The following is a 16,686-nucleotide window of genomic DNA, read 5'->3' as shown; positions in this document are numbered from 1 at the left end:
CTAATTTCATAGTTATTTTGGAAATTTTGTTGTTAAAATCAACTAATTCAAAAACAGTAATACAAATTAGGCGCAGAGCCAAATTCGGTCGTTCCGTGCTCTGAAGATAATTTGGATTGGTCAATGTGATTCAAATTTCAGATCACAGATCATGTTTTAGTTTGAATTATGTGCATTAAAAATTTCGCCATATTATCGTACTAATTTTACCTTATCCTGTCAACCAACGGATCGAGCCGAGATAGCAAATCTAACTTTATCTAATGGTTTCAATATATGAGAAAAACCGCGAAGCTCAAATGATAAAAAATACGACTTTCCTACACAAGAACAAACTAATTTTCATGTTAAGATTTCAAGATGTTCAATTATTCTCAAACCTAAAATTGCAAATTAATCGATCAGGAATCCTAAATACGTTCACATAACTGGATAAGTTTATAGAATTTGAATTAATTTTAGTCTAGTTAATTGGATCCGTCGATGAAAAGTTTGGCTCATGAATTTTCTCAACTATGAATGACAAACAATTAGTTTTCCTACCAATTTTTACTAGAAAGAATATATACACATCTTACAAGTTTCTCTGGACACATTTCAGCTTTCTTTTCTAAACAAGTAACAAAACAATCAGATTGTAGCTACTTAGCCGACAATCCTCTAAACGTTGATCAGGAACTTCTTGTGATACAGCTCGTCCTCCGGTTTCTTTTTCGGCACGAAAGGATTGTGCTCCGGATCCGAATTCAAATGGTATAGGCTGGGTGCTTCCTCACACTTGACGTTATACCACCAGTCGCAAGCGAATTCCTTCTGGTTGAAAACGGTTCCATTGGTGCACAGGAAGGACGCTCCTTGGGGTCCCTCACGGCCATCGTGGCAAGTGTGGTAAGCCTGGCAGCCGGTTTCTACGTTGGCATACATTCCCGGAACGGCCGGAACGTGATCGCAGCTGAAGCTGGTGTGCGGTACCTCGTGATAAACCGGATAGTCTACTCCCGGGACGCCGGGTATCTTGTTGAAGTCCTGCTTTTCTTCATGTTCACTTTTGTACGGTGCGTGCAGCTCATCCCGATTGTACAGGGAACCGTAGTAATCGACCTTGATGCACTGAACCGCACACAGCAGCCCGGCAGCGGCGACGAACGCAAGCTTTAGCATTGTTTCAGTGTCTGCAAGAAAAGAGAATGAGCAGCACGTGATTATTTCAGGGTTAGAATACTTTCAATTTTGCTAACTGCAACGAAACGACGAACTTGTTTCCGAACGATCGAAGGACCCACCCGATGAATCAGTGCGGCGTGGTCTGCTATTATATAAATTTGATCGATTTGAGCTACTTTGCCACGAGAGCAGAACGAAAATTAAATACGCTGAGATAACTGGTTTATGTTATACAGTCACTTAATAGTAGTTACGAACGCCGCCTAATCATGGTAATTAGTTGACTGGAAGGCGTTCGTGTTTTTTGATGACATGTTCTGAACATATTGAAATAAGACGAATGAAATTCATTTACGATGCAAACTACTATTTGTTTGGCTGTATTTCTGAGGAACACCGAATTGTATTTCAGAAAAAACAGTTTGTTATAAAAGTATGATATATGATATATATGATATGATATTCCGCTAGTCCTACTGTGTTATCTAAACAATTTTTGTACAATAAGGAATCAAATATGGTAAAGCTTGAACTCTTTTTTAACATATAAAAGTCACCCTTTTATTAAGTATTTAATGTTATATTACTAGATGAAAGCAGGAAAAACTAACTGCCTCAAATAAACTTTCAAAGTTGAACATTCTGGTACTGTTTATCTCACCAAGAATTAGAACGTCATTTACTTATCATTCTATGAAAAAAATGGTTTTGATTGGCTCTCTTTCTGCCTTTACAATCCACCGAATAAGAAAGTTGATCGAGCTCTCTCATCGCATTTGATTTGTTTATCAAATTCGATTTAATATTAACCAAGCGCAGGTGCCGTTCAGATTTCAGGAATCTTAAATCTGTTAAAATTGTCTAAAAGATTATATTTCAAATGACAAATTTCGCTCTAACTCGAACAAATCTCGGATTTTCATGAAACATTCTGGACATGTAGATCTTGTTTAGTTGAAAAACTTTTTTTCTATCGAAGTTCCCAACATTTCAATATATGGATGCTTAGTAGGAAACATAATTACCTATGAAAAATTATTAGTCGACCGTACAAATGTTTTCCATTAATTATGGTTTCGGCTTTAGCGGTCTGTTAAACAAGAACGGCTGTTTTATACTGCCCGACGTTTCGACCACTGGTTATGGTCTTTTTCAAGGGAAATAAACGATAGGAAGGAACGATAATATATTTCCCTTGAAAAAGACCATAACCAGTGGTCGAAACGTCGGGCAGTATAAAAAGCCGTTCTTATTTAACAGACCGCTAAAGCCGAAACCATAATTAATGTATAATTAGCTATCTTGAGACAAATTTCAGCCTAATCGAAAACGATGTTTTATGTAAATTTACTATACATCTGGAAACGCTATTTTTTTTTCAATGTAGAATTTTAATAAAACTATCTGGACATAAAAACTTTATCAATAAAAGTCCCTTTACATATTTTGTTTTTCCATACTTGACCTGGATTGTCTTTTGAAAGGAATCATACTTTTATCATTTTTATTTTTGAAATGGTTATTGTCAAAAGGGCACTTACAAAAAATTGTAACATTGTATTGAGTAAAATACTACGCTGAAACAAATCAATTTTGAGAATTTAAAATCTATTCACAAAAACACGCCTTTATTGATTTTTAAGAAATTTTGTCCCGAGATAGGTAATTATGTTCCCCATCAAGCATTCTATAGTACTCTATGCAACCTTGTCACAAATTCAGTTTCGGTGGATTCTTGAATGATTGTGACTTTCAGTTTACTTTAGTTTTCGACACTAGGAACAAATCAGTTTAAACAAGGAAAAAGTTTGTTAGAAAAACTTTTTCCCTTAAAAGTACCCATCTTGCAAAACGGTGAGTGGGTAATGTCACAGACATAGCTAGAAAACGTGAATACCAATAAAACTGTCACTGCAACTTTTACTGCTTCGCTTCCAGAATTGTAACGATGCTTCTATACTAAAGTACGACTTATTGCCGACAAACATATGCCACCATACAACTAAATAACACAGGATAAAAGTAAGTAAAAAGTACAACAAATAGTGTTACAATAGCTCTTTATTTTCGAACATTCACATGCTCAGTAGAAGAAAATTTCGCATAATTATCGAACCCTGAGCTGGACTGCATGAAAAGTGTCGAAGGAAATATTTTGATGGTTCTTAAAAGAACCGATTTGCGGAATTTGTCCGATGTGTACAACTGTTGAGTACTTTTCGTCATAATTTTGACCTACACCAGAACCAAGATTCTAGACCAGGATTCAGGAAATGAAAATGAATTCAAAAACTAAATTCGAAAAACGGAACAGGCTCAGATCTCAGTTGCAATATTCTGGTTCGAAATTCAGATCTCAGATTAGAATGAAACATTGTGGATAAGTAGACTTCGTCCCAAAATGTCACATTCCATACTATGTTTTTCCAAAATTGATCTAGACTGTTTTTTAAAAAGGGTAAATTTTTTTAACCAATCTTTATCAAACAGTTAAAGTCGAAAAATGACACTGCTTACAACAAAGTGTTCTATTAATGATTTCTACAAAATCAGTCATATTTTAGTATGAAAAATGTATAAAAAAATTCCTTATCGAGTCCTACACTGAAAAAATCGACTTTTAAAATTAAATATCGATTTACTATACTAAACATTTTATTTTGGTTCTAAGATGAATGTGTTCCCTAGCAACCGTTCATACAATGCAAGATGGGTATTTTCAAGGAAGAAAACTGAATTCAATTTCAGTGTATCGAGAACTAAACTAAACTGAAAGTCACCCGATATTTGCAAAAAGTTTATACAAAGTTGGACAAGAAAAAGTTATATTTAGAAACACTTTTTTTCTAAAAATGCATTATAACATTGGAAAAAATTTCAATGAATTCGAATATGATGTTCTATGTTGTAAAACCATTCAAAATTTGTGAAATCTATCTTTCTTTTCAGTGTAGGATTCGACTAGACAAATTTCGCACCAAACCGTATTCGAAGTTGACAGCATATAGACTTTATCACAGAAAACCACCTCGCTCAATTGCTTTTTACAAAATTGACTTGTCCTTTGAAATGGGGTTTGACATTCCTGTTAGAATTTTTTTGTTGCAAATAGGGTAACAGAGGTATTTTGGCCCACTTTAGGATTGATTTTATTTTGGCCCACTTTGAATAAATATCCATCAAATGTTGTAATATCTTTGAAAAACCCTTCCGCAATAGGTAATTTAATGTGTTTACCTTCAAATATATGTAACATGAGTTACTTCACATCAATTAAAATCGATAAAATCGATAAAGTTTGTTAGGTGGGTCAAAATATATGAAGTGGCCAAAATACCTCTGTTACCCTAATTATAATGAAAAAATGACAAATGACAAAAAAATATTATGCTAGTGATGTTCTTACTTATCGAATCCAACACTGAAAAAACCTAATCTTGAAAATTTGAAAACAGTTTTTTCAACGAAAACTTTTTCTTCTCGAGCACTGGCAGAAAGTAGCAAATATCGGGCAGCTAACAATAGAATATCCGGAGAAGTTTTTTTTCCAAATTTGAGTTTCATTGGAATCTTTGATGATTATGACTTTCAGTTTAGTTTAGTTTTCGATAAAAATACACTGGATAAAAAATTCAGCTTATACAAGAAATAGTTTTTGAAGGGTAGGGAACACAATCGTCTACCTTGGGACAAAGTTTAGTCACAATCAAAAATGTTTTTTTGCCAACTTAAAATTTTTAAAACCAAGTTCCTCAGTGTAGAACAGACTAGATCAATGAAAAGTACACTGGGGTCTTTTTTACGCGGTTTTTGTCGTGAATATGACTTACTATACTATGGGGCGCCTTTTCAAAATTTACCCTGTACAAGAATGGACAGAACTTTATCGCGAATATCTTTTGATGTACTCAACCTAACAACATAACTTCTTCTGCAAGCTATCGGAAATAGGATCAGGAATTTGTGATTAAATTTTCAACAGTGTGAGATTACCATAAATAGTTGAAAAACAACGTTTTCTAAAACTTTTGGAAATAATGAGAAAAATTCATCAAGTATGTTTGCCTCTTTCGCACCCGGACGACGGTTTTGAGGTAGTCAAGCATATATCAATTCCGATCATCTACTGGAAGAGTATAAACGGTAAATATTGATTAAAAATCGTTCATTTCTTCTAGTGCTTCAGATGGAACTGGATGTCGAGGTGAAGTTCTCCCACATTCAGTAAGAACAAACCAAGTATAATGCCTCAAATGCTTAGGTCGTGCTTTCATTTGGACTTCGATCGTCGAAACTGCAGCGCCAGTAATGAAAGCAGACCTTTTGCGTGGTATAAAGCCTCAAACGCTCAGGTCGACGATATGAATTTCGGTCGTCAGGAGAAGACGGCAATGAAAACGCAGACCTGTTGTGTGGTACAAAACCTCAAACGCGCAGGTCGCAAAGCCCGTTTCCCTTCAAAGAAGATCGATTGCATCATCCTGCTGCTGGTCGTTTGCATTGGAGCAAAATGCAACGAAAAATGGACAACAATGGGGAATATTATGCAAAATCAGCCCATCTAATGGCGCGAAATTTTATCTAAAGAGTTATAAAGATTGCTTCTTTGCAAATCGGTACTTAAAACCATCAATGTAGTGCAAATCTGGGATAATTTGATTAGCTTTGTGCAATTTTTGTAGTGCAAAATACACAACAGCGTTTAATATCGTTTATATATAAACAGTGTGATATCTTAGAGGATTACATAATTTTGCTCTTATGAATGCCAGAAATTGATCCGGTACTGCCCTTTGATAGTTTCTTTCACTGTATTATACAAATCCTAAATGAAATAATCGACATAGAAATTCTGTACGTTGTTATTAGAACTATAATTGTATACCCAAAGAATTATGCGAAATTTTCCTGTAGTAGAATTTTCTGCTGATTTGCTGTATAAAATGCATAGCACCGACTCAGAATAGATTTGAACTCAACTCGTCACTCTCCATCACGAACGCCTTCATAAAAGGTTGTTTTTTTAGAACCACCATTATTTTATCAAAAAGAATTATACTGGTTATTTCGTAACATTTAATTGTATGTCAGAATGTTCAATGTAACTAATCTGTCCTTTAGTTTAGATGTATTGTTTCAAATTCTAGAAGTGAAAAAGCGGACAGCTTGCACAATTAACACAATCGATTAACTAATTGATATTCGGAAGTATAAAGCAAGAGTGTCAGTTTTATTCGTATTCACGGCATCTAGTTATGTCTCTGACATTACACACCCGTACTTTTTTATGCGGTTTCTTTCTACGCGGTTTGCTTGTTTTGTCTTTGAAATGAATCTAGTGTCAGTCACGTACCCAGAGGGGGGCCCAAAAACATATAATTATTTAGAATGTCTCAGACATGTGTTACAGAAATAATAAGACAGTAAACGTAATGAAATGTAATACTATATCAGTTCCAGTGGAAAAGTTTAAAGTGTATGTTAAAAACAGCCGTAAAAAGGCACACCGAGAATTAGGTACATAAGCAATCTTCAGAAACATTTTAGTTTCCATCTTTGGGCCCCTCCCGAAATGAAATCCTGGGTACGGGCCTGTCTAGTGTTATTTTCTAAGTCAACTCTTTAACACTTCGATTTCGAAAATTTTCGATTTAAAAAAAGTGTTCACATTACACCAGATCTCCGAAGTAAAAAGAGACCTCAGTGTATGCAAAGTGGCTTTTTGTGACAAAGTCTATGTGTTCGAAAAGGCATTTTCAGAATCCGAATTCTACAGCTGAATTCTGGACTTGAATTCTGAACCTGAATAAAGGAACTGAATTAAACTCCAAAATCTAGTTTCAGAATCCAAGTTCAGAATTCAGTTCCAGCATGCAGGAACTCAATTCAATTCCAAAATCTAGCCAAGAGACCAGTTCCAGAATCCAGAATTAAGATTCAGTTCCAGAGTCAAAATTTAAATTTCTGAACTTGTAATCTGGAACTAAGTTCTAATAATGAATTCTTTAGCTAAATTCCAAAGCCAAATTAAATTTAGAATTAAGATGGACCAAAATCCAGGTTTTTAATTTAGTGTTAAGATTTTGATCCGGAATCTAATCCATTTGAGACTATATACCACCCAGAAGGACTGATTTTGTGACTGTTGGTGGAAGTTCCGCACCATAGTTCCGCGTAAAGTACAAGAAGAAATGATTGATCTTAGAGCATGGTTTACATTTTTTCGTCCAGTTGAACAACGGAGCTAATAAGTGACAGATTTCATCAAAACCATCGTCGCGGTGCGGGTACGAGAAAGGCAAGCAAGCGTGGTGAGTTTTTCTTATGGATTCCAAAGATTAGAAAAAACTTAATTTCATGCGTGATTCATGGTTATCTAAAACTTTTGAAAATTTAATCATAAATTGCTGATTATATTTCTGATGACAAGTAGAAAGAATTTTGTTGTTGTATTTAGTATAACTCGAGATATTCACGATTCAGTTCTACCACTGGGTGATTTATGAAATAAGACGAAATCACGTCAAAATAACAGTAGCTATGAATACTCAACCAAGTTTAGTTCGGTGTTAGAGTTCAAATACAGAACAGCTGAGTAAAATGTTACTTTTTTCTGTGAAATCGCTAACGTTAGTGTTAAAACTATTGTTCAAAAGTGATTATTTTGAAAATTCAAACAAAGTAAGATGTAGTCGCTCCAGTTTGGGTATAATACCCTACCACCGTTGAACACGAAAACGATATAAGTCTTGATTCCAAATTTCCGACGCAAATCTAGTCTGATGTATTTGCACATTTCGAAGTCAAATTTTAGTAAACAATTACATTGGCAGTACATGTACTTAAAAAAATCAGGACTGCTCTTATTCATCGATCCGAGAGTAATCTTTTCAATATGGCAGCTAACTGCAATTTAGATGTCACCTTGACATGTCAAACTTTTAGTGGCGTGTTTTACCGATATACAGATTTAGTATGATTCATCCAATGATTAGAACATTTCAAAACGATGAAATTATTTCAATCCAATATAAACATAACTAATAAAGTTAAGCTAAAGTAAAGAAAAATCCTTGAAAATATTATTTCAGCACAGTCAAAGAAACACTGGACATAAAAACCAGAATAACGAGCAGAATAATTAATTCACTTGCAACACCCTCAATTTTCAAATAACAAATCCAATGGCACATCACTCCTATTGCAGCAATCCTCTCAAGAAAAACCGAACAACAGTTAGCGAAACAAGAAAACCATGACTTGACTTCACCCGTCTGTTGCTCCATCAGACAGCATAAAACAGAATTCTCAAACCACTCGAGAAACAGCTTCTTAAAGGCAGACGCGGTGTGATGGTGGTAGAGTTCATGACATCCACTGGTTGGACTGCCATCGAATGAAAAATATATATGATTAAACTAAGTCCTACCCCAAGCAATGTTCATCTTTTTTGCTTCTGTCAAAAACAGTTGAATGCACCGTCATAAATTTTCCCCAACTATGGATTATTTATCACCTCTCTGCTGACCTAATCCGAGAAACTGACATAAACTCTCCTAAACTTGGTTGCTTTTTGTGTCTGTTTTGCGAATTCAAGATGCTGAACCTTCGCCCATCAAACAGACAGTGTCCCCGCTCTGGACAAACTCCAGTCTGGATGCACTACCCTCACCCATAAGGCGGGAAACTTTTCTCGTTCGACTGACTGGACGTTCGAAAACCATTCACACTCACCGAAGTAACACGGTGTTGAAATATTTACAGCGAAGCAGAAGAAAAAAAACTCAACTAAACTGAACCGAACCGTCTACGAGCAGCACTAATTTGAAACTGATCCGTGTGAAAAGCACTACTGCGACAGATTGGAGTTCGATTCATTTTGGGTCCCACCACCACCCCATTCGGTTTGGCCTTTTCAAGAGGTCCGATACATGATCGTCCAGCAGCAATTCATTCATCGACCAACGCAGCTATTAATTTGGTTCATTTTTACTTCGTCTCTCGTGAATGTTCACGGACTGACGGCATGTTCAACTCCACCACCATTCGATTCGAGCGTGCACGTGGACAGCTGATCGTTACCGGTTTGTGAGAATTGTATAACCCAGTCCGTAAGATGCTGGTGTGAACCAGAACTGGGTTCAATTTGCAGCTTTTGATAAAAAATTGAAATTGGCTCGATCTAAAAACGTGAGATAATCGTCAGATTTAACTAAACGGTAAAATCGTGTTCCTAGGATCGATAAGTGCCCCTGTAGTAATCGTTTAACAGGCAACGACTTTGGACAGATTGAACATATTTTGCTTCCTGCCATGCGGCGATGGCAGGTTGAACGTTTGCAATTTGTCCGATTACTGATTGTTGCTGCTAGACATCGGTTTGGAATACATGACCGCCGTGAAAAGTGCATGAAATCGAATTGATTGGCAAAGCATACATGCAGCCCACCGTAAGTCGGAACGATTGGTAAATGCCAATACTCATCGAGAGGCGTTATTTCCACAATGATGGTAAATGGAAATGGCGTGATGCCAGACGTAACACGTGTGTGTAATCGGTGCACAGACAGAGTGCAAAGCAAAGGTGTAGCAACTTTTAAGAGATAGCCGTTTAGGTAGATAGTTGCATATTTACAAACAACAACAAGTTGCTAACACGGGTCAAGAATCTAAAAATTAAGCTAGGAAAACCGTAACAAATAAATGTAATACGGTTGAAGATTGATTCCGCTGAGCCTTGATGGTAATGTCATCTCAAAACTGTTTGAATACTATAGAGGTACTGTTGAACTTTGGCTCTTGAAAATAAATTCACTCATAAAAAAACAAAACGATGGAAGGTTTCTACAAACGTACCACTGATTTTGGAGACAAGAAATCAATGCAACACAGTTAATTTATTACAAAATCTCATCCATTTATCCAATCACAACCGTAATTGCATGACTGTCTTAAACATGTATAAGAATCAGTTTCTGAATCTGAGATCAATGATTACTTGGCTAAAGTCTCATCCATAAGAGCCAGGACCTAGAATCCAGTACCCTTTCCTAGTTTTTCTATCCATTTTCAAAACATTCTATTTGCATGGTTTGCTTGAAATTCCCGCTTCATTATGTACGAGTAGTTTTTGGTAGGATGTTGCTTACGGCAGTTTGATGTACTCAATCCGTTGTCTACAAAATGGACCGCCCCATACCATCAAAACATACTTGGCAGAATAGTGGCATGAAGCTAACTCGTTCCAAAATTGAAGTAATAAATACGCGATTAATCCACCTAGCAGTGAGATGATACCTTTTTTTATCAATCCGCGTGTGTTTTTTGCATGGATATTCTTAGGTGTTTTAGTTCTCATGACATGATTTTAAATATCGTCGTTTTAAACGGCAAATTGAGATTTTAATCACTCATTACACTGTAATGTAGTCTAATGTTATCAGTATGTCGAATAAAATTTGAATATCTAACACTTGTAAATTATTTACAGCGAAATCAAAGTGCGTCCATACTTTCTGGGACAGTCTTTATACCTTTGTATGTGACTTTCGTTCCGGACACATGGCTCTAATGTAAATCGCTGGTCACCTAGGAAAATCAACTGTCTACAAGTCAATAATGTCAGGAGGCTATTTACTATGGTAGTGCGATCAACAAGGGAGAACAAAATTGTATCTGGGGTTGTTTCGTTTTTTCTATCTAAATTAGTCATAATCTTGGTCTTGTTAATAGTTAAAATAACAAAAATTATAACTCAACTCAACCTAGGTGGTAAAAAAATTGTTACAAACCTTGATATGTAAATATCAATATTATATCTAAATTTGTTACAAATTTAGTACGACTTTTCAGCTATTATTACCCATTTTTTGGGGGGAAAGCCTTTACCGTGCAAATCTGAAAATAGATTTGTCATGTAAGATTAGATTGCATACCTTTAGGCGTTTTGATATGCCATAAAAAAGTATGCAGTTTCGCGACTTGTGGTTTCGAACCGGGAAGTTTTGAGTTGCAAACATACGTTACGATTGCTTTGGGGTATGAGAACCCACTGAGGATTGTAGGATATATTGGCATCATATAATAACTAGTGTAAGTCTATATTGTTCCCCACCTCTTTCGTCGTTTCCTTCCAAACGGCATATGAATGACAAAGGGGCTATTTTAGAACTATGAGCAAGCTTTTTTGGTACTGAAGAATAGTAATAAATGAACGGAAATGACTAAATTCAGTGAAAGAAATTTTTTACTACCTTACAGAATATGAAGAAGGTTACTAATGAATGACAGTTTTTCAGTTTTTTTCTTTTTTGTACCAAAAATCGGTTCGCTTATTTAGTTGAAGTAGTGAATTGTCTGTACTTGTATGTATGTCGATTGGCGGGCATATTTGATTGAAATGTGCACTTAATTTTCTCGGAGATGGCTGAATCGAATTTCTTAAATTTAGATTAGAATAAAAATTCGTTGGAAAGACAGTGCAAAATCTGAAGAAGTGTATATAATATCGATTAGATTAGCATGTTTTTATGATTGATGATCAACCAATTGCCTATTAGTCAAATGGAAGGTCTCATAATGCGGGTCGGTTGCCTTAAACCAGACCCTGTCAGCTTGGAGCGATCTCAATCTTCAGTTCAGCAACGCCATCGCACGGCGTCTCATTCAACATGTCATGTAAATTGTATGGGTGCGCAGCACTGCTATTTTGGCACGTACGAATTTGACATTTCTCTCCACTACTTCTATGTATGAGATTCGATGCGGACTCACCTGAGGGCGACATGCTCGCAAAAAAGGATGTTGCCAATTATTTGTTCGGGAAATGTGAGAGCTGGATATCTTGTTAATATGATGTCTTTGCTTAAACTCAACATTGCGTTTTTGTCTGATTCTTGAATGTAAAAATGTTCATGCAATGATCTGCAATTCGTAGATCTTATTAATTGATGACCTAACCAACTTATTTCGATTTTACTGGTTTTGAATCCAAAAATTGTGAAAGTGATTCGGTATTACTTTAGTTTGCTTTTGGCCATAATGATATCATCAGCGCCACCAGCGAACATTTTTGAATGTAATATTAGCAAAGCTTTTTATTTAGATTCAATCCACAAATCATACCAATCAAAGGTTGAGTAAAACAGCTATCTTATTAGCAAAACCCTTGTTACCTTCTAAGTATATGTTAAGAATTTATGAATGGAAGTGATAAGCATCTAATATGCATCTATACAAAGTCGGCATATCACAAATAGAGCATAATATTCATCTAAAGTTTAAAATCAATATCCTTGACCCACCACAACTACGTAAAGAATCATCAGATTAACATCCATACGAGTTTTTTAAAGATTTTTTCGTCTCTATTTCTAGTTTATCCGAAAAATCGACATCGAAAAAGTATTGAGCTGAGTTTAGATTCTGATTTGAGCGCAGTTTAGATTTTGTTTTTCGTTTATTGCAGCGTAACTTTTGAAAACATTTTAAAATTTTTAATACTTCTCACTATGTTTTTTTTTTTCGGAAACAATCGGTCACCGATAAAGTTGAAGAATTCAAACATTAATTTGACTCCAAGCTTATGAAAATCATCTCTGAGGAAACATTGCAGAATTAAATGAACTGAGTCGAATGTCATATCACTTTATCCAATATTTATGACTCGAATTTTAAAGCTTTTGCCTTACCCTTCTTTGTTCGAAGGAGGAAAAGCGCAAAATCACCTTGAAAAATATTTATTTTCAAATCAAAATTATTATTTGAATAAAAACTCAAATTTTTTTCGGTCGTTTCAAAATCAAATACCAAATTATTGTTTTCAAAAGCATCTTCAAGTATGTGAAATTGGAAAATATGTTTGTTAATGCTCTTTATTGAAGCATAACATTACTCGGGTTGAAAGTCAAAAACAAGATGTGTTTGAACTCTTTTTTTTTCAATTCTCTAGTATAGTTTTACCTGATATATAACGGCCCTTAATATAGTATCTGGACTTGCTATAATCTTAATAAAATCTGAATGTTTGTTTCTGATTTGGAATCATATTTATAATATAATGAGATATAAATATTAAGATCATATATATTTTTGATAGAATCCTGTTATGTTGATCGGGAAGCCTTGCGAAAAACTGGACAGGAAGACATCTACCTTTGTGGACTCATATCTTAAAGATTCCAAGCCATGTCAAATAAATGGAATGTAAAAAAACGGTAATTTCCAAGAATACACACACTCATATTAACGCGCACATATTTTATTCTGTGGGCCATAACAGACTCAAGCAACGGCATGAGATAGGAACCAACGGCATGAGATAGCCTTTGATTACCTCACATTTTGACGACATTGATTTGTAGTACATCTATGATAAAGTAAAATCAATTACTACCGTGTAATGGTGCACTTGAAGCCACCGTGGGGCAAACATCGTTGAAATCGAACAACACTTTCATCCTGCCTGTAAACACATTCGAAATTTCGGTTTCCGATCAATGCACAAAACTAGTTCACTGGTTCGGGGAAAATAAGTCCCATCCAGCATAGTGGGAACGGTTCGAGATCCGTGGCCTATAGGATATAGAATAGAATTACGCTGTTTGTCATGCTGCGAATGGGAAGTGGAGAATATCGAGCAAAACTCAATCAAATGTGTGTTCGTTTGTTATTTGGGTTTTACCGAGCTTCCTGTGGTGAACCGGGTATCTGGAGTCGGTACGCGACTCCAGGCAGCACATGTTAAAATCGATACGGTCATACCCCCGGTTGATGATGGGGGATCGGTTTCTGAGCGTCCCTGCGCGGCTGTGTGAGTGTACGTGCGACTATTGTTTGCAGTGGTTTGCAGAAAGAGGTGGAAAAGCATGTTGTATTATGGAGGTGACACTAAATCAACAATCAACAGAGAACAAACAACAATATCGGGTTTTGTGCAATGACGGTTTTGCTCATTTTTGGCCGGTCGGTGGTGGATGAGGGACACGGGCTCCGGATGGTAAATATTGCATTCAAAAGCACGCTAGTTGCATGCTGGCAGCCGCAGTGTGATGCGAGCTGTTGAGATTCACAGCCATTCGCAGACAAGTTTAATCAACGGCTCGTGACAGATGCTGTCATTGGATCAGGTTGGATAGCAAATCGGAATGAAATTACCAGTTGCTGGAAAATGATGTTGGATGAGTTTTGTGGACTGACATGTACGGGCAGCTTGTTGAGTTTCATCCCGGGATGTAGGTACTGTCACTTTTTCGTCTGTCTTGAAGTTTTTCGTATTGTCTAATCCAAACAGGTCGGTTGTGGAAATATGGGAAGGTGATAATTATTGTTTGTATTGTTGTTTTCCTTTCAGATGATTTGTTTTTCGAAAATAAAACAAGCGCTAATACGAATTTATAGCGTAACGTGCTTTTTGGGTTGACGCTGTGTTGAAAGTGTATAAACTCGTGTACTTCTGTCCTTCTTAAAGACTCGATTATTTGATCTTGTATCACATATATGTTCCTACTACTTCCCACCGACTCCTACAACGACTGCAAAATTTGCACTGCTACTGTTGTTTTTGTTTAACAGTATTAAAGCTTCGTTCGGTTGGTTTACTTTCACTCTCGATGTATGTTGTTCTTCCGTCTCACTCTTTCCCGATCGTGTTATATGTTGTAATATCTTATGCAGCTTGAGTATGTTGCTCTCGTTTAGAGTGGTGCGTTGTTTTTGTTTATTTTACCGAAGCAAGTTAACCTCCGAGACTGCGACGATGGATCGGGATCTGGTTTGCATGGGTATTTTGAATCACGTGCAAAGCTCCGTTCAAGCGTTCGTGTGCGTTTGTGTGCCTCTGCAGCCAGTTAGCAACGTGTGCGGGTTTCCAAACCTGGTCTCTCTCTCTCTCTCTCTCTGTTGGTGAATGGGGGTTGCGTTTGGGGTGAATCCGAAATAAAAACGGCGAATTCATTCAATGGCAATGATGTGGGAAAAGGGGCAAGAATATAAGCATTCATATATTATGTGGAGCAACCGAACTGAACCATAAGTTTTTATGTGCAATTGCTGCCGTCCTTCGAGTGTAAATCCACCGAAAGCTACGGGTTCGAATTTAGCGAGTCTAGTAATTTGAATACAGTATGAAAGTATGTTTAATATTTTATGTTTTATGGAAGTTTTTTTTAATGTTGGAATCTATCAGATTATTCAATTTTGCATTACTTTTAAAAATTTTATTGGAATCCGTTCGCAATACTGATTCATTAACATTATATAGGGAGACCGGTGTTAGTTGGCCGAGTTTTAAAAAATAGGTAAAACACAACAACTGCATCAATAAGTGTTTTCATTAGTTTAAAAAGTGAGTATGCGTAATTTTTTATTATGTAAGAAAACTGCCCTTCTTGGTTTTTGAGTCTTTCAACTATTCTGGACCAAAATGTTATTCCTTTTATAGATTAAACATTACTTCGACTTCTAGTATAGAAGTTGTTGCTTGTCAAATAAACATTAAAGGAAAGGACATTTGCATTGCTTCAGTATATATTCCTCCAAGAGCTCAAGTTGGACAACGACAGCTTAATGAAACCCTCCCTGCTCCACGATTGATTCTGGGAGATTTCAACTCGCACGGAATTATGTGGGGTTTCAATGATGGAATTTTCCATAGCACTCATGTCTTGTAACAGTAACGCTCCTGGGTTGGACAGAATTAAATACAATTTGTTAAGAATCTGCCCGATCTCGCAAAAAGACGTTTGTTGGAATTGTTCAACAAGTTTCTTGAGCAAAATATTGTTCCACCTGACTGGAGGCAAGCCATTCAAAAGCCGGGGAAACTAGCTTCCAATCACAACTCATATAGACCCATTGCAATGTTGTCCTGCATCAGAAAATTGTTCGAAAAAAATATTCTACGACGTCTCGACACTTGGGTCGAGACGAACGGTTTGTTGTCAGATACTCAGTTTGGCTTCCGAAGAAATAAAGGGACGAATGATTGCCTTGCATTACTTTCGTCTGAAATCCAAATTGCCTTCGCTCAAAAACAACAAATATCCTCTGTATTTTTAGACATTAAAGTAGCATTTGATTCAGTTTCCATTTATGTTCTTTCAGACAAGCTCCACCAACATGGACTTTGAGCGGTTATAAATAAATATTTGCACAACCTTTTGTCAGAGAAATGCATGTATTTTTTACATGGCGATTTGGCAACATTCAGAATCAGCTATATGGGTCTCCCGCAAGGCTCATGCCTCAGTCCGCTCCTGTATAATTTTTATGTAAACGACATTGACAGCTGTTTCGTAACCCCATGTACACTAAGACAATTGGCAGATGATGGCGTGGTTTTAGTTACTGGACCGAAAGCTATTGATCTGCAAAAACCATTGCAATATACCTTAGATAAATTGTCCGTTTGGGCTGTTAATCTGGGTATCGAATTCTCTGCGGAGAAAACAGAGCTGGTCGACTTTTCAAGAAAGCATGATCCCGCGCAGCTTCAGCTTCATATGATGGGAAGAATGATCCAAC

The 16,686-nt window shown here is 36.3% G+C and overlaps 1 protein-coding gene across 1 annotated transcript in view; it reads right to left on the bottom strand.

The window, feature by feature from the left end:
• Positions 1–534: 534 nt before the first annotated feature.
• Positions 535–16,686, bottom strand: part of LOC131433023 (uncharacterized) — a 142,045-nt gene continuing 125,893 nt past the window's right edge. The window contains exon 6 of the mRNA XM_058599748.1: positions 535–1,172. Within this exon, the coding sequence (XP_058455731.1) occupies positions 661–1,172 (512 nt within the window). The 3' untranslated portion in view covers positions 535–660. The remainder of the gene's footprint in view (positions 1,173–16,686) is intronic.

The sequence above is a fragment of the Malaya genurostris genome, chromosome 2 (assembly GCF_030247185.1).
Source record: "Malaya genurostris strain Urasoe2022 chromosome 2, Malgen_1.1, whole genome shotgun sequence".
Taxonomy (NCBI): Eukaryota; Metazoa; Arthropoda; class Insecta; order Diptera; family Culicidae; genus Malaya; species Malaya genurostris.
Note: the sequence above shows the minus strand (reverse complement) of the source record. Positions and strands in the feature narration are given on the sequence as shown.